At 40.4% G+C, this 22,672-nt stretch overlaps 2 protein-coding genes across 3 annotated transcripts; both read left to right on the top strand.

Annotated features, from left to right (window-relative positions):
* Window positions 1-2,271: 2,271 nt before the first annotated feature.
* LOC133660452 (cytochrome P450 4B1-like) lies at window positions 2,272-18,121 on the top strand. Its single transcript, XM_062063958.1, has 12 exons — window positions 2,272-2,559; window positions 2,647-2,791; window positions 6,903-6,947; window positions 7,024-7,151; window positions 12,329-12,453; window positions 12,530-12,684; window positions 12,753-12,859; window positions 14,999-15,189; window positions 15,268-15,401; window positions 15,491-15,555; window positions 17,535-17,617; window positions 17,700-18,121. The coding sequence occupies exons 1-12, from the start codon at window positions 2,371-2,373 to the stop codon at window positions 17,869-17,871; spliced, it is 1,539 nt and encodes a 512-aa protein (XP_061919942.1). The 5' UTR covers window positions 2,272-2,370; the 3' UTR covers window positions 17,872-18,121.
* Window positions 18,122-18,225: 104 nt separating this feature from the next.
* med18 (mediator of RNA polymerase II transcription, subunit 18 homolog (yeast)) lies at window positions 18,226-22,198 on the top strand. Of its 2 annotated transcripts, none has more exons than XM_062063960.1 (3): window positions 18,226-18,818; window positions 18,973-19,077; window positions 21,563-22,198. In XM_062063960.1, exons 2-3 carry the CDS (start codon window positions 19,005-19,007, stop codon window positions 22,117-22,119), a joined length of 630 nt encoding a protein of 209 aa, XP_061919944.1. In that variant the 5' UTR covers window positions 18,226-18,818; window positions 18,973-19,004; the 3' UTR covers window positions 22,120-22,198. The 2 variants fall into 2 exon arrangements, with proteins under 2 accessions (XP_061919944.1, XP_061919943.1); XM_062063959.1 differs by having other exon boundaries at window positions 18,928-19,077.
* Window positions 22,199-22,672: the final 474 nt, after the last annotated feature.

Raw genomic sequence — 22,672 nt, 5'->3', positions numbered from 1 at the left:
GATGCCCCGCTGGATGCATTAAACAATGTAACAAGCTTTTCCAAAATAAATCAACTCAAGTTATGGAAAAAAATGCCAACATGGCACTGCCATATTTATTATTGAAGTCACAAAGTGCATTATTTTTTTTTAACATGCCTCAAAACAGCAGCTTGGAATTTGGGACATGCTCTCCCTGAGAGAGCATGAGGATGTTGAAGTGGGCGGGGTTGGGGGGCGGGGTTTAGGGGGTAGGAGGTAGCGGGGGGTGTATATTGTAGCGTCCCGGAAGAGTTGGTGCTGCAAGGGGTTCTGGGTATTTTTTCTGTTGTGTTTATGTTGTGTTACGGTGCGGATGTTCTCCCGAAATGTGTTTGTCATTCTTGTTTGGTGTGGGTTCACAGTGTGGCGCATATTTGTAACAGTGTTAAAGTTGTTTATACGGCCACCCCCAGTGTGACCTGTATGGCTGTTGACCAAGTATGCTTTGCATTCACTTGTGTGTAAAAAGCCGTAGATATTATGTGATTGGGCCGGCACGCAAAGGCAGTGCCTTTCAGGCACGCCTCCAATATTGTTGTCTGGGAGATACTCTGGAGAATGGTTTCCCCGGGAGATTTTCGGGAGGGGCACTGATATCCGGGAGTCTCCCGGGAAAATGGGGAGTGTTGGCAAGTATGACTGGGAGACACAACTGCTCTGTACTTCTCCCTACGTCCGTGTACCACTCCGTACAGCGGCGTTTTAAAGTCATACATTTTACTTTTTGAAACCGATACCGACAATTTCCGATATTACATTTTAAAGCATTTATCGGCCGATAATATCGGCAGTCCGATATTATCGGACATCTCTCTCTCTATATATATACACTACCGTTCAAAAGTTTGGGGTCACATGTAAATGTCCTTATTTTTGAAGGAAAAGCACTGTACTTTTCAATGAAGATAACTTTAAACTAGTCTTAACTTGAAAGAAATACACTCTATACATTGCTAATGTGGTAAATGACTAATCTAGCTGCAAATGTCTGCTTTTTGGTGCAATATCTACATAGGTGTATAGAGGCCCATTTCCAGCAACTATCACTCCAGTGTTCTAATGGTACAATGTGTTTGCTCATTGGCTCAGAAGGCTAATTGATGATTAGAAAACCCTTGTGCAATCATGTTCACACATCTGAAAACACTTTAGCTCGTTACAGAAGCTACAAAACTGACCTTCCTTTGAGCAGATTGACTTTCTGGAGCATCACATTTGTGGGGTCACAAACGCTGAAAATGGCCAGAAAAAGAGAACTTTCATCTGAAACTGGACAGTCTATTCTTGTTCTTAGAAATGAAGGCTATTCCACTAAATTGTTTGGGTGACCCCAAACTTTTGAACGGTAGTGTTTATATATATATATATATATTTTGCATTCTATTTTAGTTACTTTATTGAGTGGCGCTGTTTTGTACTGTTTTTGTACTTATTTTGATGATTATTTCTCAATTGTTTGTAAATGTTGCAATTTATAAATAAAGGTTTATAAAATAAAAAACAAAAAAACATTGGAGTTGTTGTATAAGCCTACTTTCCTGGGATTATTACAGTATGTATGGTATTAAACATATAAAGTATTTCAAACCAAGTTTAAAAATAAACTAAATATTTACCAAGGTGTAGCCCAGGGGTCGGCAACCCAAAATGTTGAAAGAGCCATATTGGACCAAAAATACAAAAAAAAAAAATCTGTCTGGAGCCGCAAAAAAATTAAAAGCCATATAACATACAGATAGTGTGTCATGAGATATAAATTAAATGAAGATGACTTAAAGGAAACTAAATGAGCTCAAATATAGCTACAAACGAGGCATAATGATGCAATATGTACATATAGCTAGCCTAAATAGCATGTTAGCATCGATTAGCTTGCAGTCATGCAGTTTGTCCTCCTACAGAAACCATATTAAAACAAAAATATATTTTTTTTACCCCTCATCTTATTCCATTTTTCATACATTTTTGAAAAAGGTCCAGAGAGCCACTAGGGCGGCGCTAAAGAGCCGCGGGTTGTCGACCCCTGGTGTAGCCAAACAGGGCGTATTTCTTCTTCTACTTCACATTGTTGGACATTGACGACGCATTACTGACACCTAGCGGAGAAAGTGAACTACACCTGCGGAAGTCAGCAATGAGAACGTGTTTGGATTTTATATTTTTGTCACACTTGGATACATCGAAATATAAAGGGAAAATATAGGTGTTGGCAATATATTCTCAATTTTTAAGGATATAATCAATGCATTTTTTGTGGCTCAGTCCCGCCCACCCAGAAAGTGACGTCACGCCTATCGAACACGGGAGCTCTGCAAGCGCTCTTACTTCGTCCCCACTTTCATAACAACAATGTCCGTCACGGAGGTTTTGTTGGGGCTTCCGTCCGGCTGCTTTGTGCAGTACTCGGTCGCTCTGCTTTGCCTCCTGGCTGTCGTCTACAAAGCCATCGTCCTGCTTCAACGCAGACGACAAGCCTCTCGGATCGACGAGGTGTTCCTGGGACCACCGAGACATTGGTTGTTCGGACACGCCCTCCAGGTGAGAAGCATTCCCGAGCCAGTTGGTGCAAAGTAACGATGGTGACAAAAAACAAGCGTGCATGAGGACATTTGTTGTGTGTTTCAGTTCAAACAAGATGGGACTGACTTTGACACGGTGGTGAAGTGGGGGGTGCAGTACCCCTATGGATTCCCTGTGTGGTTCGGTCCCCTTGTTTGTTACTTCAACATCCACCATCCAGATTATGTAAAAAGCATACTGACGACAACAGGTGTCTATTTTTGTCCCTATTGACCTTTTGGATGAGGACAACTGTACTACAAACCCCGTTTCCATATGAGTTGGGAAATGCGTCACTTCCGCCTACCAATCCCCTAGCAACCGGGAATTGGTTGAAAACAAAGCAGCTCACAGCGAACACAGCATTGACAGAACAAGCATTTAACGAGCGTTGTGGCTTGGAAGTCGGCGTTAAATCCTTCATTTACGCATTTTTACTTATTCGCATATCGTGTGAAAAAACGAAAATGTATTATTTGCATCAGACTCGTCTCAGTGAACTTTAAAGCTTCTCAGGCTTAGCTTAGCTTGCTAGTTAGCTTAGCCTGCACGCTAATAACAAAGAGACGCGGAAGTTATCAACAACAAGATCGAGTGTTAGTGTATAAAATATTGAGAGATTTGAGGGCTACATGTATTGAATGGCAACATGAAAATTATAGGGTTTATTGGTTTTTAAAAACCCAACTGTTAAGTGCAAATTTAAACGAAACCGGTTTTCGAAAATAGCTAGCTAGGCTATAGACTATATAGTATATTACTTACTTAACTTAATCCTCTTCTTCCCGGATGGGAAATAAGGCTTCGACGACTCGACGCCATTCATCTCGCTGCTGTGCTCGTCTCTGTGCCTCGCCCCATGTAAGCTTCATCTCTTTCAGCTCCCCTTCAACTGTTCTTCGCCAGGTGTTCTTTGGCCGCCCTGGCTTACGTTTTCCCGGTGGTGTCCATCTTAACGCTGCCTTTGGTATCCTCTCGTTGTCCGCTTTTCGAAAATAGCTAGCTAGGCTATAGACTATATAGTATATACCGCATGTTGTTTTTGTACAACAACAACTTCAGCTGTCGAACGTTATAAGGTACAAAGTCAACAAGTACAACATTAGCACGGACGGTATAGCCAAGTTGTGGTTAAGAAGGTGGATTTTTGTTCCTTATATTTACCAGAAACGAAGTGATCCGAACACACGACCCGGGACTTTGGGGGACTCCAGTGAGAACCGTCCTCGTTTTCCCGGTGTAAAGCTGCGAGCCATTTGTCTCGTCTCTGTGGGCTTTTATCACGCTTTGGCAGAACAAAATACAACCTTTGTTTTCCCTGTTTCCAGTTGTGGTTAGCACAACCAAAAACAACACCGTTTTTCGGCATTTTGGAGGCAGAATGACGGGTTTAACCAGCGTAGGTCGACAGGTTAAAGAGTAATGGCAACGGTTTGTTTTCAACGCCAGTCTGGTTGCTATGGCTCCAAGAACCCATATGTAGCTCAGTTGCCCGGATGTCGGCCCTCACCCATCGTGTTAGATCAGGGGTCACCAACCTTTTTGAACCAAGAGCTACTTCTTGGGTAGTGATTAATGCGAAGGGCTAACAGTTTGATACACACTTAAATAAATTGCCAGAAATAGCCAATTTGCTCAATTTACCTTTAACTCTATGTTATTATTCATAATTAATGATATTTACACTTAATTGAACGGTTTAAAAGAGGAGAAAACACGAAAAAAATGACAATTAAATTTTGAAACATAGTTTATCTTCAATTTCGACTCTTTAAAATTCAAAATTCAACCGGAAAAAAGAAGAGAAAAACTAGCTAATTGGAATGTTTTTGAAAAAATTAAAAAAAGAATTTATGGAACATCATTAGTCATTTTTCCTGATTAAGATTCATTTTAGAATTTGGATGACATGTTTTAAATAGGTTAAAATCCAATCTGCACTTTGTTAGAATATATAACAAATTGGACCAAGCTATATTTCTAACAAAGACAAATCATTATTTCTTCTAGATTTTCCAGGACAAACATTTTTAAAGAAATTCAAAAGACTTTGAAATAAGATTTAAATTTGATTCTACATATTTTCTAGATTTGCCAGAATACATTTTTTGAATTTTAATCATGATAAGTTTGAAGAAATATTTCACAAATATTCTTCGTCAAAAAAACAGAAGCTAAAATGAAGAATTAAATTAAAATGTATTTATTATTCTTTACAATAAAAAAAAAAATTTACTTGAACATTGATTTAAATTGTCAGGAAAGAAGAGGAAGGAATTTAAAAGGTAAAAAGGTATATGTGTTTAAAAATCCTAAAATCATTTCTAAGGTTGTATTTTTTCTCTAAAATTGTCTTTCTGAAAGTTATAAGGAGCAAAGTAAAAAAAAATAATGAAATTATTTAAACAAGTGAAGACCAAGTCTTTAAAATATTTTCTTGGATTTTCAAATTCTATTTGAGTTTTGTCTCTCTTAGAATTAAAATGTCGGGCAAAGCGAGACCAGCTTGCTAGTAAATAAATAAAATGTAAAAAATAGAGGCAGCTCACTGGTAAGTGCTGCTATTTGAGCTATTTTTAGAACAGGCCAGCGGGCTACTCATCTGGTCCTTACGGGCTACCTGGTGCCCGTGGGCACCGCGTTGGTGACCCCTGCTCTAGATGTAAATATAAACGGAATACAATGATTTGCAAATCCTTTTCAAGCCATATTCAATTGAATGCACTACAAAGACAACATATTTGATGTTCAAACTCATAAACTTTATTTTTTTTTTGCAAATACTAATTAACTGAGAATTTCATGGCTGCAACACGTGCCAAAGTAGTTGGGAAAGGGCATGTTCACCACTGTGTTACATTACCTTTTCTTTTAACAACACTCAATAAACGATTGGGAACTGAGGAAACTAATTGTTGAAGTTTTGAAAGTGGAATTCTTTCCCATTCTTGTTTTATGTAGAGCTTCAGTCGTTCAACAGTCCGGGGTCTCCGCTGTCCTATTTTAGGCTTCATAATGCGCCACACATTTTCAATGGGAGACAGGTCTGGACTGCAGGCGGGCCAGGAAAGTACCCGCACTCTTTTTTTTTTACGAAGCCACGCTGTTGTAACACGTGCTGAATGTGGCTTGGCATTGTCTTGCTGAAATAAGCAGGGGCGTCCATGAAAAAGACAGCGCTTAGATGGCAGCATATGTTGTTCCAAAAGCTGTATGTACCTTTCAGCATTAATGGTGCCTTCACAGATGTGTAAGTTACCCATGCCTTGGGCACTAATACACCCCCATACCATCACACATGTTGGCTTTTACACTTTGCGTTGATAACAGTCTGGATGGTTCGCTTCCCCTTTGATGACACGATGTCGAATATTTCCAAAAACAATTTGAAATGTGGACTCGTCAGACCACAGAACACTTTTCCACTTTGCATGAGTCCATCTTAGATAATCTCGGGCCCAGAGAAGCTGACGGCCTTTCTGGGTGTTGTTGATAAATGGCTTTCGCTTTGCATAGTAGAGCTTTAACTTGCACTTACAGATGTATCGACCAACTGTATTTAGTGACAGTGGTTTTCTGAAGTGTTCCTGAGCCCATGTGGTGATATCCTTTAGAGATTGATGTCGCTTTTTGATACAGTGCCGTCTGAGGGATGGAAGGTCACGCTCATTCAATGTTGGTTTCCGGCCATGCTGCTTACGTGCAGTGATTTCTCCACATTCTCTGAACCTTTTGATGATATTATGGAGCGTAGATGTTGAAATCCCTAAATTTCTTGCAATTGCACTTTGAGAAAGGTTGTTCTTAAACTGTTTGACTATTTGCTCACGCAGTTGTGGACAAAGTGGTGTACCTCGCCACATCCTTTCTTGTGAAAGACTGAGCTGTTTTTATACCCAATCATGGCACCCACCTGTTCCCAATTAGCCTGCACACCTGTGGGATGTTCCAAATAAGTGTTTGATGAGCATTCCTCAACTTTATCAGTATTTATTGCCACCTTTCCCAACTTCTTTGCCACGTGTTGCTGGCATCAAATTCTAAATTTAATGATTATTTGCAAAAAAAAAAATGTTTATGAGTTTGAACATCAAATAATCCAATCCAATCCACTTTATTTATATAGCACATTTACACAACAATAATGTTTCCAAAGTGCTGCACAGCCATGTTAAAAACAATATTAAAAACAATATTATGCTACACCAATACACTAATCATTGTATACTGTTTATATTTACATCTAACCCAATTTCCCAACTCATATGGAAACGAGGTTTGTATTTTAAAAAAAAAATCCCAATCCTCTATTTGAATTACAGAGCCAAAAGATGATTTTTTGTATATCTTCCTAAAGACCTGGATTGGTAAGACGTCCTTTTTCCGAGGAGTTAATATGTAGTTACTCCAACTAACACAAACAATGCTTGCGTCCTTTCTCAGGCGACGGCTTACTGGTGTCTAAAGGTCAGAAATGGTTCCGCCACAGGAGGCTCCTGACGCCGGGTTTCCATTACGATGTGCTGAAATCGTACACAAGACTGATGTCGGATTCGACCAAAACGATGTTGGTTTGTACGGCGCAGTTTGCTTGTTTGTATTTGTTTATTTGAAGGACAATGTGCAGTGTCCTTTTTATGGCGCGTTTAACATACACAATTAATATGACACAGGATTGAAAATACACAAAAATATTAAAATTACACGATGATAAGCAATTTAAAATACAAGTACAACACATAGAGGGTATGTGAGTTGCAAATCAGTGGGCGGTCAAGTTACAGTATTTAATAATAATAATAATAATAATAATAATAGATTTTATTTGTAAAAAGCACTTTACATTGAGTAAACAACCTCAAAGTGCTACAGTGTATTAAAAAAAGAAAAAGATAATAACAAATAAAAACTAGAACAGACAAATAACTAGTATGCATATATCTAAAAAAAGGCTTTTTTAAAAAGATGGGTTTATAGGCCTTTTTTTAGAAGAAATCCACAGTCTGTGGTGCCCTCAGGTGGTCAGAGAGATCGTTCCGCAGACTGGGAACGGCGGAGCAGAAAGCCTGGTCTCCATTGTTCGTAGTTTTAGCAGCTTCATTTAAAGTGCAGAAGTATATAAAGTGCAGCAGTTTTTACCAAAGTCCACATGCAGTGCAGTAGCCATCAGATGGTACCCATAAGGGTATCATCCAATAGCCATATACCCCATTGGTACTGCATACGTAAACAAGATGGCGATATTACACTATTATCAATCAATCAATGTTTATTTATATAGCCCTAAATCACAAGTGTCTCAAAGGGCTGCACAAGCCACGACGACATACGCGGTACAGAGCCCACATAAGGGCAAGGAAAAACTCACAACCCAGTGGGACGTCGATGTGAATGACTATGAGAAACCTTGGAGAGGACCGCATATGTGGGTGACCCCCCACCCCTCTAGGGGAGACCGGATGCAATGGACATCGAGTGGGTCTGACATAACATTGTGAAAGTCCAGTCCATAGTGGATCCAACATAATAGTGAGAATCCAGTCCATAGTGGATCTAACATAATAGTGAGTCCAGTCCATAGTGGATCTAACATAATAGTGAGTCCAGTCCATAGTGGATCTAACATAATAGTGTGAGAGTCCAGTCCATAGTGGATCTAACATAATAGTGAGAATCCAGTCCATAGTGGATCTAACATAATAGTGAGAATCCAGTCCATAGTGGATCTAACATAATAGTGAGTCCAGTCCATAGTGGGGCCAGCAGGAGACCATCTCGAGCAGAGACGGGTCAGCAGCACAGAGATGTCCCCAACCGATGCACAGGCGAGCGGTCCACCCCGGGTCCCGACTCTGGACAGCCAGCACTTCATCCATGGCCACCGGACCTGTGTCCCCCCCCTCCACAATGGAGAGGGGGGCAGAGGAGAAAAGAAAAGAAACGGCAGATCAACTGGTCTAAAAAAGGGGGGTCTATTTAAAGGCTAGAGTATACAAATGAGTTTTAAGATGGGACTTAAACGCTTCTACTGAGCTAGCATCTCTAACTGTTACCGGAAGGGCATTCCATAGTACTGGAGCCCCAATAGAAAACACTTTTTTTGGGCTCTGGGAATCACTAATAAACCGGAGTTCTTTGAAGGCAGATTTCTTGCCGGGACATATGGTACAATACAATCGGCAAGATAGGATGGAGCTAGACCGTGTAGTATTTTATATGTAAGTAGTAAAACCTTAAAGTCACATCTCAAGTGCAGTAAACTGGTACTCTGGTGGCCATCAGACTGCTCCCTTCAGGGTATCATCTGATGGTCAACTACCTGCCTGGTATTGTTAATGTGAGCAGAACTGGTGGTCTAACAGCCAGTCTTTGACTGCCTGTGAGAAACTGTGACAACTTGAGTTGAGTCTATTCCATTATTTGATGGCTTGGTAGGAAAAGGTCTGTCTTCTAGTACCTGTTGCTGCTGAATGAAGATTACTGATTGATGAAATGTTTACCCTTTTTGTTTTGGTCATTTTAATGACACTTACAGGGTTAGTTAGGATAAACGAATATGAAAGGTAATATACAATTGACCACTATACCAATGGACTTTAAAATACACCTTCAAGATACATGTTTTATTGGTTCTGTGACGCAGCTGGTACCTTGAAAAACTCTTATATTGCGAATCAGTGTCACTCATTCAAATAATTTAATCGTAGCTTGCACCCCAAAACACCACCATTTTAATATGAAACGAAGACAAAGAAAAAGAAACTTTTAGATAATAAATATTGTATGAAAAACAATAAATCGGAATGTACTACAAACAACTAGGCTTGTGTTATAAGAACGATATATACCATATGATTGATATAAATTTGGTGGATGACATGGTTGGAAAAACAAAGTTATGTCTTGCTTACTATTAGCTATTATCAGAGTCGGGACCCGGGGTGGACCGCTCTCCTGTGCATCGGTTGGGGACATCTCTGCGCTGCTGACCCGTCTCCGCTCGGTATGGTCTCCTGCTGGCCCCACTATGGACTGGACTCTCACTATTATGTTAGATCCACTATGGACTAGACCAGGGGTGCTCACACTTTTTCTGCGGGCGAGCTACTTTTCAATTGATCAAGTCGCGGGGATCTACCTCATTCATATATATAATTTATATTTACTTATTTATGAAATATATGTTTTTGTTAACAAGTTAAAGTTGTTTAATGATAATGCAAGCATGTTTAACACATATCTAGTTAAATTATAAATGGGTTATACTTGTATAGCGCTTTTCTACCTTCAAGGTACTCAAAGCGCTTTGACAGTATTTCCACATTCATCCATTCACACACACATTCACACACTGATGGCGGGAGCTGCCATGCAAGGCGCTAACCAGCAGCCATCAGGAGCAAGGGTGAAGTGTCTTGCCCAAGGACACAACGGACGTGACTAGGATGGTAGAAGGTGGGGATTGAACCCCAGTAACCAGCAACCCTCCGATTGCTGGCACGGCCACTCTACCAACTTCGCCACACCGTCCCTTATTTTTAATAAATTAAAGGTGTTTAATGATAATACAAGCATGTTTAACACATATAGTTACTATTGTTAAAAAGTTATAGGTGTTTAAAGATAATACAAGCATGTTTAACACATATAGTTAATATTGTTAACAAGTTAAAGGTGTTTAAAGATAATACAAGCATGTTTAACACATATAGTTAATATTGTTAACAAGTTAAAGGTGTTTAAAGATAATACAAGCATGTTTAACACATATAGTTAATATTGTTAACAAGTTAAGGGTGTTTAATGATAATACAAGCATGTTTAATACATATAGTTAATATTGTTAACAAGTTAAAGATGTTTAAAGATAACGCAAGTATGTTTAACACATATAGTTACTATTGTTAAAAAGTTAAAGGTGTTTAAAGATAATACAAGCATGTTTAACACATATAGTTAATATTGTTAACAAGTTATAGGTGTTTAAAGATAATACAAGCATGTTTAACACATATAGTTAATATTGTTAACAAGTTAAAGGTGTTTAAAGATAATACAAGCATGTTTAACACATATAGTTAATATTGTTAACAAGTTAAGGGTGTTTAAAGATAATACAAGCATGTTTAACACATATAGTTAATATTGTTAACAAGTTAAAGGTGTTTAAAGATAATGCAAGCATGTTTAACACATTTAGATTCCTTTCTTTCATGAAGACAAGAATATAAGTTGGTGTATTACCTGATTCTGATGAATTGCATTGATAGGAATCAGTCAGTGGTGCTGATAACGTCCGCATTTTCAAATGGAGGAGAAAAAAAGTCCTCCTTTCTGTCCAATACCACATGAAAGTGGTTGGTTTTTGCCATCTTATTTGTCCAGCTTCCGTACTCCTTTGTATACAGTGCACACTTTACAAGAAATACGTTGGCTGCAAACTCCGTAGCTTGCTAGCTTGTGCACGCCAACTTTCTGAGACTCTTAGCGCAGGCAGGATGAAGCAGAGCTTTTATTGTGAAGGCAGGAACTGTGCAGTCAGTCTTTGGAGTTTTGACGGCAGGTACGGCGCTGTCACGCCAAATTACTTCCCCCTACAAAAACCTTCCCCCCTCCCCATTTACTTCCGGGGCTGCGTCCAATAAAATCACAAAGTTGCCGGGGGTCCTTAACCGGCACGCAACTGTCCTGTTTCGCGCCTGTACAAAAATAAAACAATAATCGATTTCTTCAGATTCCAGCAGCTGTCAAATACGGAGTATCCTTCCAGCGACGGGCAGTCAAAGCCGAAGTGCTATCGATCGCTGTCAATGACGTAAGAGGAAACATGACCACGGAAGTAAATGGGGGGGGGGGTTTGTAGGGGGAAGAAATTTGGCGTGACAGCGCCAGAGTCTGTTGAAATAAAAAGTGTTTCTCGCCTTCCTGTAATTTTTTTTTAATGATGAGCTGGCAGCAGCCAGCGTCATCTCAGAAGACCCTCGGGTGGCGTGAATGTCAATCAAGTGACGAAAGTGACGTCATAGTGAAGATTTATGATCGCTCATTTTTAGGACTATTTTTTTAATGCCTGGCTGGCGATCGACTGACACACCCTCGGTGATCGACCGGTAGATCGCGATCGACGTAATGAGCACCCCTGGACTAGACTTTCACAATATTATGTCCGACCCACTCGACGTCCATTGGGGGTCACCCACATATGCGGTCCTCTCCAAGGTTTCTCATAGTCATTCACATCGACGTCCCATTGGGGTTGTGAAGTTTTTCCTTGCCCTTATGTGGGCTCTGTACCGCGTATGTCGTTGTGGCTTGTGCAGCCCTTTGAGACACTTGTGATTTAGGGCTATATAAATAAACATTGATTGATTGATTGAGCAAACAAACTCTTGAGTGAGACGCCGCATGTTTTGGTCGGGTCTTGCGGGGTTCACTGTGACATTCGCTACGCCAACTAGCGGTGAGGAGGCACTAACCCTCATTTTTGCTCGCGACCTAAAGCATAACAAATAGCTCAGAGACAGCTCATGCCCTGTGAAAACTCTATGAGGCACTCCCAAGGTACCGCTGTATATCAAAGCAATATTGATTAGTATTGTGTTTATAGCTCTGCGATGACAACATAACTTTTTGCTGGGCAGAATTTGTAGGGCACAATTATCTGTACTCAACACAATTAATTTCTATGTCAACTTTGGGGTTGAGGGATCAACGGCTGCAAAGTCTATAACCTACTGGCTGTCTTCAGGACAAATGGGAGCTTTATTCAAGCAGCGGCGAGTCCTTCGAGCTGTTCAAATATGTGAGCCTCATGGCGCTGGACAGCATTCTGAAGTGCGCGTTCAGCTACGACAGCAACTGTCAGACCGAGAGGTCAGCCCCGACTTTCTGTACATCATTAGTCTTGTTTTGGACGTTTTTTTTAACATGTACTGTATTCTGCTTTCAGCGGTTCAAACATCTACATCAAATCCGTGTATGAGCTCGCTGATTTGATCAACTTGCGCCTGCGGATCTTTCCTTACCACAACAACCTCGTATTCTACCTCAGCCCGCATGGCTTCAGGTACAGGAGAGCTTGCAAGGTGGCTCACAGTCATACAGGTAAGCCCATTTCTGGAAACGGCAACATGTCACACGCGTCAGTAATACCTTATCTTTGTCTTTGAAAGAGGACGTGATAAAAAAGCGCAAAGAAGCATTAAAGGAAGAGGCGAAGCCTGAGAACATCAAAAAGAAGAGAAACATGGACTTTTTGGACATTCTTCTCTTAGCAAGAGTAAGTTTTAGAAAAAAAGTTGTTCTTTAATAGATGATTAACAATACAATGACAGTCACAGAAGCTCAAAGCCAAAGTCCTTAGTTTACTAAAAGTGTCTTCATGCTGACTTTGGCACAGATTCCCAACAAATAATAGTAAGTGGAAGTAGAAACCTACAAAAATAAAATCTTTACAGATTGCTTTGAATGCCATCAGGACTCATCTACATCTTAGTCACAGAAAACCATACCAAAGTCCTTAGATCACGAAAAGCTGCTTCATACCGACTTTGGCACATAGTCTGAACAAGTAACAGTTAGTGGAAGTAGAACAACCAAACTCGCACTGGGTCCAATCCTAAGAAGGCACCGTTATGCCGGTGACAGCCAAAATGACCTTCCTTTTAAAGAGAAAACATGCTCCCTCAGTTCAGCCACTTCTTACATGTCTTGACGACATTAGAGCTTCGATGGCCCTACATTTTTTAAGCTTCGATGAGGAAAAAACTGAAGTGATGGTACAAACCCCGTTTCCATATGAGTTGGGAAATGGTGTTAGATGTAAATATAAACAGAATACAATGATTTGCAAATCATTTTCAAGCCATATTCAGTTGAATATGCTACAAAGACAACATATTTGATGTTCAAACTGATAAACTTTTTTTTTTTTTGCAAATAATCATTAACTTTAGAATTTGATGCCAGCAACACGTGACAAAGTAGTTGGGAAAGGGCATGTTCACCACTGTGTTACATGGCCTTTCCTTTTAACAACACTCAGTAAAGGTTTGGGAACTGAGTAGACACGTTTTTGAAGCTTCTCAGGTGGAATTCTTTCCCATTCTTGCTTGATGTACAGCTTAAGTTGTTCAACAGTCCGGGGGTCTCCCTTCTGCTATTTTAGGCTTCATTATGCGCCACACATTTTCAATGGGAGACAGGTCTGGACTACAGGCAGGCCAGTCTAGTACCCGCACTCTTTTACTATGAAGCCACGTTGATGTAACATGTGGCTTGGCATTGTCTTGCTGAAATAAGCAGGGGCGTCCATGGTAACGTTGCTTGGATGGCAACATATGTTGCTCCAAATGCTGTATGTACCTTTCAGCATTAATGGTGCCTTCACAGATGTGTAAGTTACCCATGTCTTGGCCACTAATACACCCCCATACCATCACACATGCTGGCTTTTCAACTTTGCGCCTATAACAATCCGGATGGTTCTTTTCCTCTTTGGTCCGGAGGACACGACGTCCACAGTTTCCAAAAACAATTTGAAATGTGGACTCGTCAGACCACAGAACACTTTTCCACTTTGCATCAGTCCATCTTAGATGAGCTCAGGTCCAGCGAAGCCGACGGCGTTTCTGGGTGTTGTTGATAAACGGTTTTCGCCTTGCATAGGAGAGTTTTAACTTGCACTTACAGATGTAGCGACCAACTGTAGTTACTGACAGTGGGTTTCTGAAGTGTTCCTGAGCCCATGTGGTGATATCCTTTACACACTGATGTCGCTTGTTGATGCAGTACAGCCTGAGGGATGGAAGGTCACAGGCTTAGCTGCTTACATGCAGTGATTTCTCCAGATTGTCTGAACCCTTTGATGATATTCTGGACCGTAGATGGTGAATTCCCTAAATTCCTTGCAATAGCTGGTTGAGAAAGGTTTTTCTTAAACTGTTCAACAGTTTGCTCACGCATTTGTTGACAAAGTGGTGACCCTCGCCCCATCCTTGTTTGTGAATGACTGAGCATTTCATGGAATCTACTTTTATACCCAATCATGGCACCCACCTGTTCCCAATTTGCCTGCACACCTGTGGGATGTTCCAAATAAGTGTTTGATGAGCATTCCTCAACTTTATCAGTATTTATTGCCACCTTTCACAACTTCTTTGTCACGTGTTGCTGGTATGTTATAGCATGATAAGTCCTTAGTTCACAAAAAATTGCTCCACACCATTGCTGGTTTAGTTTGACCAAAACAACGAGAATGTGAGCAACAGAAACTAGAAACCTACCAAAATAAAAACAGTGCTAAACAACATCTGTGTCAAGTATTCCTTCATGCAACTTCCACTGGAACCATGAACCAACCAGCACCCCATAAAACTAATCGATTTATGTTTTTTGTCGACGGCCGCAAACCTTTAAGGATGAGGACCAGCAGGGACTATCGGATGAAGACATACGAGCGGAAGTGGACACCTTCATGTTCGAGGGCCATGACACAACCGCCAGTGGCATTTCCTTCATCCTCTACAGCCTTGCCTGCCACCCGGTACACCAGCAGAAGTGCAGGGACGAGGTCACTCAGGTCATGGACGGCAAGGACAACATTGAGTGGTAACTTCGTTCCATGGACGGCACCTCAGTGTAGCGGTTTTGAAATGTTGGTCATCAACAAGGTGCTGTCGTCACTAGGGAGGACCTCAGCAAATTGCCGTACACCACCATGTGCATTAAAGAATCCCTCAGGCTATACCCGCCTGTGCCGGGAATGGGAAGAAAAACGACCAAACCCATTACGTTTTTTGATGGCCGGACTTTGCCAGCAGGTTAGTTTCATTTTTTGGCAGTCCTTCCACACATATCAAATGAGAGATTGAGATAAATGATTAACTTCTGCCCCTATTTCTGTTTGTAGGGTCATTAGTTGGGACAAGTGTGTTTGCACTGCACAGGAATTCAACGGTTTGGGAGAACCCTCATGTGAGTTAAGCTTAATTATTTGGCAGCCTCAAACTGTATGTCAAAACATTTGACATGTTTTCCTAGTCCAATAACTAAGTGGGTTCTCACCCTAGTGAGCACAAAGTTTAATGGGATGTGTAAAAAAACAGGTTTAATGTTTGACTAACGTTCATGAGCAATGTAAATGCATGTGTGCGCGTACAGCAGTCTCTCGTTTATTGCTGTTAATTGGTTACGGCCTTGACCATGGTAAATTAATCTCCACAAAGTAGGAATTATTCATTCTAAATCAAATATGTTTAATAGTTACAACATAAAAATCATGTTTACTACCTTCTAAAACACGAGAACCATCGAGCCAGTCTCTCCAGATAGTTGTACTAATTCAGACATGTTGATGTGTGATGATAATCTCTATTCAACTTTCGTTTGTCTGAGATGTTTAGTAACTTTACCAGTGGCAGTAGCTAGACGAAGATGGCGGTGCGTAACTGGCAACCTGGATGTGACACACTCACAGACTTTTAATTGGTCAAACGGTGGAGGGCGGGGCATCGAAATGAAAACGGTAAGATTTCGGGGCTGTAAATGTAATTTTGAAATGAGCATGCAGGAAGTGGGCAAAATTACGTCGAATATGCTTTGAAAAAATACAAAATAGTACCGATAAAGTGAAGCCGCAAAGTTTGAAGCGTGATGACTGTACTGAACATTTGAGAAACTTTGTGAAATGATCAAATCTATATTTGAATAGTTTTTGGGGACTCACTGTTTTGCAGCCAAAATTAGCACACAAGTGGAAATGTGGCTCTATACCAGTGGGGGCGGTAGTTTGTATTTGATAGTTAAAACATGTATTGGCTTTACTTACAAAACCCAAAACCAGTGAAGTTGGCACGTTGTGTAAATGGTAAATAAAAACAGAATACAATGATTTGCAAATCCTTTTCAACCTATATTCAATTGAATAGACTGCAAAGACAACATACTTAACGTTCGAACTGGTAAACTTTGTTATTTTTTGCAAATATTAGCTCATTTGGAATTTGATGCCTGCACCATGTTTCAAAAAAGCTGGCACAAGTGGCAAAAAGACTGAGAAAGTTGAGGAATGCTCATCAAACACTTATTTGGAACATCCCACACGTGAACAGGCTAATTGGGAACAGGTGGGTGCCATGATTGGGTATCAAAGCAGCTTCCATGAAATGCTCAGTCATTCACAAACAAGGACGGGGCGAGGGTCACCACTTTGTCAACAAATGCGTGAGCAAATTGTGAAATTGCCAACAGTTTAAGAACAACATTTCTCAACGAGCTATTGCAAGGAATTTAGGGATTTCACCATCTACGCTCCGTAATATCATCAAAAGGTTCAGAGAATCTGGAGAAATATCTGCACGTAAGCGATGATATTACGGACCTTCAATCCCTCAGGCGGTACTGCATCAAAAAGCCACATCAGTGTGTAAAGGATATCACCACATGGGCTTAGGAACACTTCATAAAACCACTGTCAGTAACTACAGTTTATCGCTACATCTGTAAGTGCAAGTTAAAACTCTACTATGTAAAGCGAAATACATTTTTCAACAACGCCCAGAAACGCCGCCGTCTCCGCTGGGCCCGAGCTCATCTAAGCTGGACTGATGCAAAGTGGGAAAGTGTTCTGTGGTCTGACGAGTCCACATTTCAAATTGTTTTTGGAAACTGTGGACGTCGTTTCCTCCCGGACCAAAGAGGAAAAGAACCATCCGTATTGTTATAGGCGCAGAGTTCAAAAGCCAGCATCTGTGATGGTATGGGGGTGTATTAGTGCGTCATTGTATTCTGTTTTAATTTACGAATTACACAACGTGACAACTTCAGTGGTTTTGGGTTTTGTAGATTGGTAAATCTCCAGAGAGGTTTCCTGTGACTTTGTGAGCCCAACATCTCCACAAGTTTGTTTGTCTGACCAGATGTTATGTTTATTGTTCCTCATGGTGCGAGCCCAGGTGTTTGACCCACTTCGGTTCCTGCCGGAGAACACTTCCCAGAGGTCTCCACATGCATTCGTGCCGTTCTCCGCTGGGCCCAGGTTGGTTTTGTTCGCTTGTGCGATTGTTTCTTGTCCGCTTCTCAACTTAAAAACACAACGTGACCTTCGTTCCGCCGGTTAGGAACTGCATCGGTCAGAACTTCGCCATGAACGAGATGAAAGTGGTCGTGGCTTTGACGCTGAGGAGGTTCCACCTGATAGAGGACCCCGCCATGAAGCCCAAGCTCATCCCTCGACTGGTGCTTCGCTCCATCAACGGCATCCACATCAGGATCAAAGCGGTGGATACTTGAGACTGATTAATTATATGTACACTGCAAAAAAAAAAAGTCAACACTACAATAACAAAAATAACTTTACACTATAATTTAAATATAAATTATTTACAGTAAATTGAAATAGAGTTCTATTGTTATTTTTAAGACAAAACTCCGGCGACTGAGTTGCCTTTTTTTTTTAAACATAAAATCTACGGTCCTTCTTTTACAGTGCATTACTGTAAATGTATCACTGTTCATTTTAAATTAAAATCCTGGGGACTGTGCTTCTGCTTTTCTTACCGTAAAATCTACAGTTTCCCATTTACAGTGCTTCACTGTAAATGGGAAAAACGGTGAAACTGTTATTTTTCCAATCAAATTTTGGCGACTGAGCTGCCAGGTTTTTTTTAACCGTAAAATCTGTGGTGATTTTGTGTCACAGTGCAATAGTATCGATGGAAAATGATATCACTGTTAATTATGTGGGGACTGTGCTTCCAGTTTGCTTAACATAAACGTCACTTCCCTCTCTCTCCCCGGAAGTCCCGCCCCCCAGCTAAGGTCATTGGCTAACACCCCGTAGCCAGCCGCTACAATACTTTATATTTATCTGTAGCGCCACCTTACGTCTTGTTGACTAGCAAGGCTGCGTGTCTAATGAATGAACTGCCGGCCGTCTCCTCTTTTTTTCGCTTTAATAGGTCCTAACCTCTATATAGCTTAACCAACAAGCCGTTAAATTTTCAAATTTTACTCCTAAACACCGTTTGACTTATTTCGTAAATGTATTGAGAGCGGGTTAGCTACGTGCTAGTTAGCTCAGTGGCTAACAATGCTACACGCATGAGTCGACGCCGGAGGCCTCACTGGATCCTCGGTAATTCCTGCGGAGGCCAAGCCGAGCCACATCAGTTTAGAACGGGCTTGTCTTTTGCGTTGTAGGTGACGCTCCTGGATCTGGATCTACCCCGATATCAAAGGTAACATATCTTCTAGTACTTTGTATAGCTCACAAAAAGTTACCTAATTTGCCTAATTTATATTTTTCTTTTTTTTTGATGCTGTGGCTTTTTCTTTAAAAATGCAAAGCCGGTTTTAGACGCGCAGGCTGATACAATTGTCATTATTCACCAGTAACGTAATAAAAAAGAGGCTCCTGAAGAGAGATGGAGGCTCCTCCTGTCACCGTGATGCCTGTCACCGGGGGCACCATCAACATGATGGAGTACCTGTTGCAAGGTGAGACCCATCTAATGTCATCAACTGGATAACAAAGTTTACAGGCAATAATCAAATAAAAGTGGAAACCTAGTGTCTCAACCACAAAACAGGTGCATTAATGAAACCAAACACAAAATATGCCGTTAGCAGTGTCAAAGTACCGTATTTTTCGGACTATAAGGTGCACTTAAAATCCTTTAATTTTCTCAAAACTCGACAGTGCGCCTTATAACCCGGTGCGCCTAATGTACGGAATAATTTTGGTTGCGCTTACTGACCTTGAAGCTATTTTATTTGGTACGTGGTGAAATAAGTGTGACCCGTAGCTGGCAGTCACACAAGAGATACGTGTAGACTGCAATATGACTCAAGTAAACAACACCAAAATGTTATATGTTCCATTGAAAATAAAGAACATTACACACGGCGCTCAAAAATCTATTAAAATGTTTTAGTATGATTCTGGTAAGCTATGAAGCCTCACCGCTTGATGGATTGGACAATCATGCATTACATACTATACATTACCTTTTGCACTATATTCATTTATATTATGTGTTGTCAACTTTGTACTTTTTTTTTTTTTTTAATTACCGTAACTGAAAATAAATAAATAAATGAAATGAAAAAAATATATAATTGTACTGTGCTTCAACATACAAGTATTATGGTGTGTGTATAAGGTAAGACATATTATCAGGCGTTTTGTTTTACAATATTATGCAAAAGCAACTTTTCTTACCTTCTGGTACCTGCTGATCTGTATTTGAGATCTGCATAAGTCCTGAAAATGTGCGCACATCCGCCATTGTAGTCAATGGCGACACCGTAGTCGATAAACTTCTTCTTTTTTTCTCTCTTCTTGTTATGGGACATTCATCCTCTGCTGTTGCCATTTCTAATATAAAGTAGTGTAGGGTTCTTACTTATATCTGTCAATAAACTCGCCATGAAAGCACTAAAACATACCGGTGTAGAGAGTTTACATTATTCACCCCAGGAACTTTAATTATTAGAGAGTTCCGGTCGGACGGCTTTTCAAGGGACCCATTTCCGGCGTTGTTGTTTCACTAGTGAGCCACAGATGAGGAGATGCTGCTCCGTTGTTGATTGAAGTAAAGTCTGAATGTCATTAAAACAGTTAGCGCCATCTTTTGACACTTCTTCCACTCCCGTCCTTGTACGCTACACCGCTACAACAAAGATGACGGGGAGAAGACGCTGTCGAAGGTGAGCCACGTAAATAAGACCGCCTGCAAAACGGCGCATCCTGAAGCGACTGTCAGAAAGTGACTTGAAGATCATTCGTAAAACATCATCTATGCAACATTTTGACCAAAGAACCACCATCACATGTTATGTAGACCACAAGGAAGTGTTTTACATTTAGAAAAAAAATATGATAATATGACCCCTTTAATGCGCCTTTTGTATGAAAATAGACCTGACTAGCAGTGCAGTGCGCCTTATAATCCAGTACGCCCTATTGTCCGGAAAATACGGTATGATTAAAAACATAGTGGTAGTAATTATGTGTTGTGTGCATGCACAATAACTGAAGATTTTCAACACTTCGTCAAACAAAACTTTTAATAAAACTTTCTGGTTAAGATAAAACAAAAGGGGTATTAAATAACTCAATTTAAATTAGAGATGTCCGATAATATCGGCCTGCAGATAAATGCTTTGAAATGTAATATCGGAAATTATCTGTATCGTTTTTTTAATTATCGGTATCGTTTTATTATTATTTATTTTTTTATTAAATCAACATAAAAAACACAAGATACACTTACAATTAGTGCACCAACCCAAAAAACCTCCCTCCCCCATTCACACAAAAGGGTTGTTTCTTTCTGTTATTAATATTCTGCTTCCTACATTATATATCAATATATATCAATACAGTCTGCAAGGGATACAGTCCGTAAGCACACATGATTGTGCGTGCTGCTGCTCCACTAATAGTACTAACCTTTAACAGTTAATTTTACTCATTTTCATTCATTACTAGTTTCTATGTAACTGTTTTTATATTGTTTTTCTTTCTTTTTTATTCAAGAAAATGTTTTTAGTTTATTTATCTTATTTTATTTTATAAATTAAAAAAAAAAAGACCTTATCTTCACCATACCTAGTTGTCCAAATTAGGCAAAATAATGTGTTAATTCCACGACTGTATATATCGGTATCGGTTGAAATTGGTATCGGTTGATATCGGTATCTGTAATTAAGAGTTGGACAATATCGTAATATCGGATATCAGCAAAAAGCCATTATCGGACATCCCTAATTTCAATGCTTTTATTGCTCTTTCTGTTCCGTAAATAGTACCTCCTTTATGTATTCCTTTTGAAATAGCTCATCTTTCAGGAATTCAGCAATCACATTCATTTTAGGACCTGTCCCTGTGTTTTGGAGATATTTTTATACCCAACAAAACAGAAGTGCCGATTTCAAGGATAAACTCATCGCACCACATTCTGTATATTGGTCATTGTAGGAAGTGTGTTGGACCAGGCCCTGGAAAGCCTCTTGCATCGCCTGCGAGGCTTGTGTGACAACATTGAACCCGAGGCCTTTACTGACCACGAGCTGGTTTACCTCCTGAAAGGCCAACAAGGCAACCCGTTTATCCTCCGCGCTCGCCGCTCCCTCGCCCACCCCACAGCGCCGTGGCACCTGCGCTACCTGGGACAGCCCGAGGTGGGGGACAAGAGCCGGCACGCTCTGGTGCGCAACTGCGTTGACGTGGCGGCCTCGCACAGTTTACCCGAGTTCCTCAATGAAATGGGCTTCCGTATGGACCACGAGTTTGTAGCGAACGGACACATGTTCCGTAAAGGCGCCATGAAAGTGGTGGTCAGCAAGCTGTCGCGCATCCTGGTACCGGGGAACACGGACAACACGGAACGCCTGTCGCTGTCGTACTTGGTGGAGTTGAGTGTGTTGGCGCCCGCCGGTCAAGACACCGTGTCAGAAGACATGCGCAGTTTTGCAGAGCAGCTCAAACCTTTGGTGCACCTGGAGAAGATTGACCCCAGCAAACAGAGACATTGAAAAACCCAACGTACATGTTAGATATCTATTTGTAGATTTTTTTTACATGACATTAAATGCAACCCAGCTTTGGCATAAACACGTATTGGTTTATTTTGTCACGCAACTATTTTAAATGGAATCAGATTTATTGGCCAAGTATGTTTAACACACAAGGAATTTGACCTGGTATACTGTGCTCTCTCTGTTCAAACGGATTTATCTACATGTTATTGCTGCAAGCATATCACTTATCGTTAGGGTTGGGTATCGTTTGAATTTGAACGATTCCGATTCCGATTCCTGACGATTCTCGATTCCGATTCTTTTAAGAGGCAGGGTCAAAAAAAAGTTAAGGATATTTTAAATGAGCTAGCTAACCTACAGTCTTTCTGAATGAAATAGTCTGACATTCTCCATCAATTTTAATTCTATTAACTTTTTATGAACTTTACTATAAATTCCTCACAGGGCTGTTTTCAACTAGAATATAAATATCAAATCTATGAACTTGAATATAAATATTATAAATTATGAATACATTTTCCCACATCGCGGAGCCTGGCTAGCAGGT

The sequence above is a fragment of the Entelurus aequoreus genome, linkage group LG11 (assembly GCF_033978785.1).
Source record: "Entelurus aequoreus isolate RoL-2023_Sb linkage group LG11, RoL_Eaeq_v1.1, whole genome shotgun sequence".
Classification (NCBI taxonomy): Eukaryota; Metazoa; Chordata; class Actinopteri; order Syngnathiformes; family Syngnathidae; genus Entelurus; species Entelurus aequoreus.
Note: the sequence above shows the minus strand (reverse complement) of the source record. Positions and strands in the feature narration are given on the sequence as shown.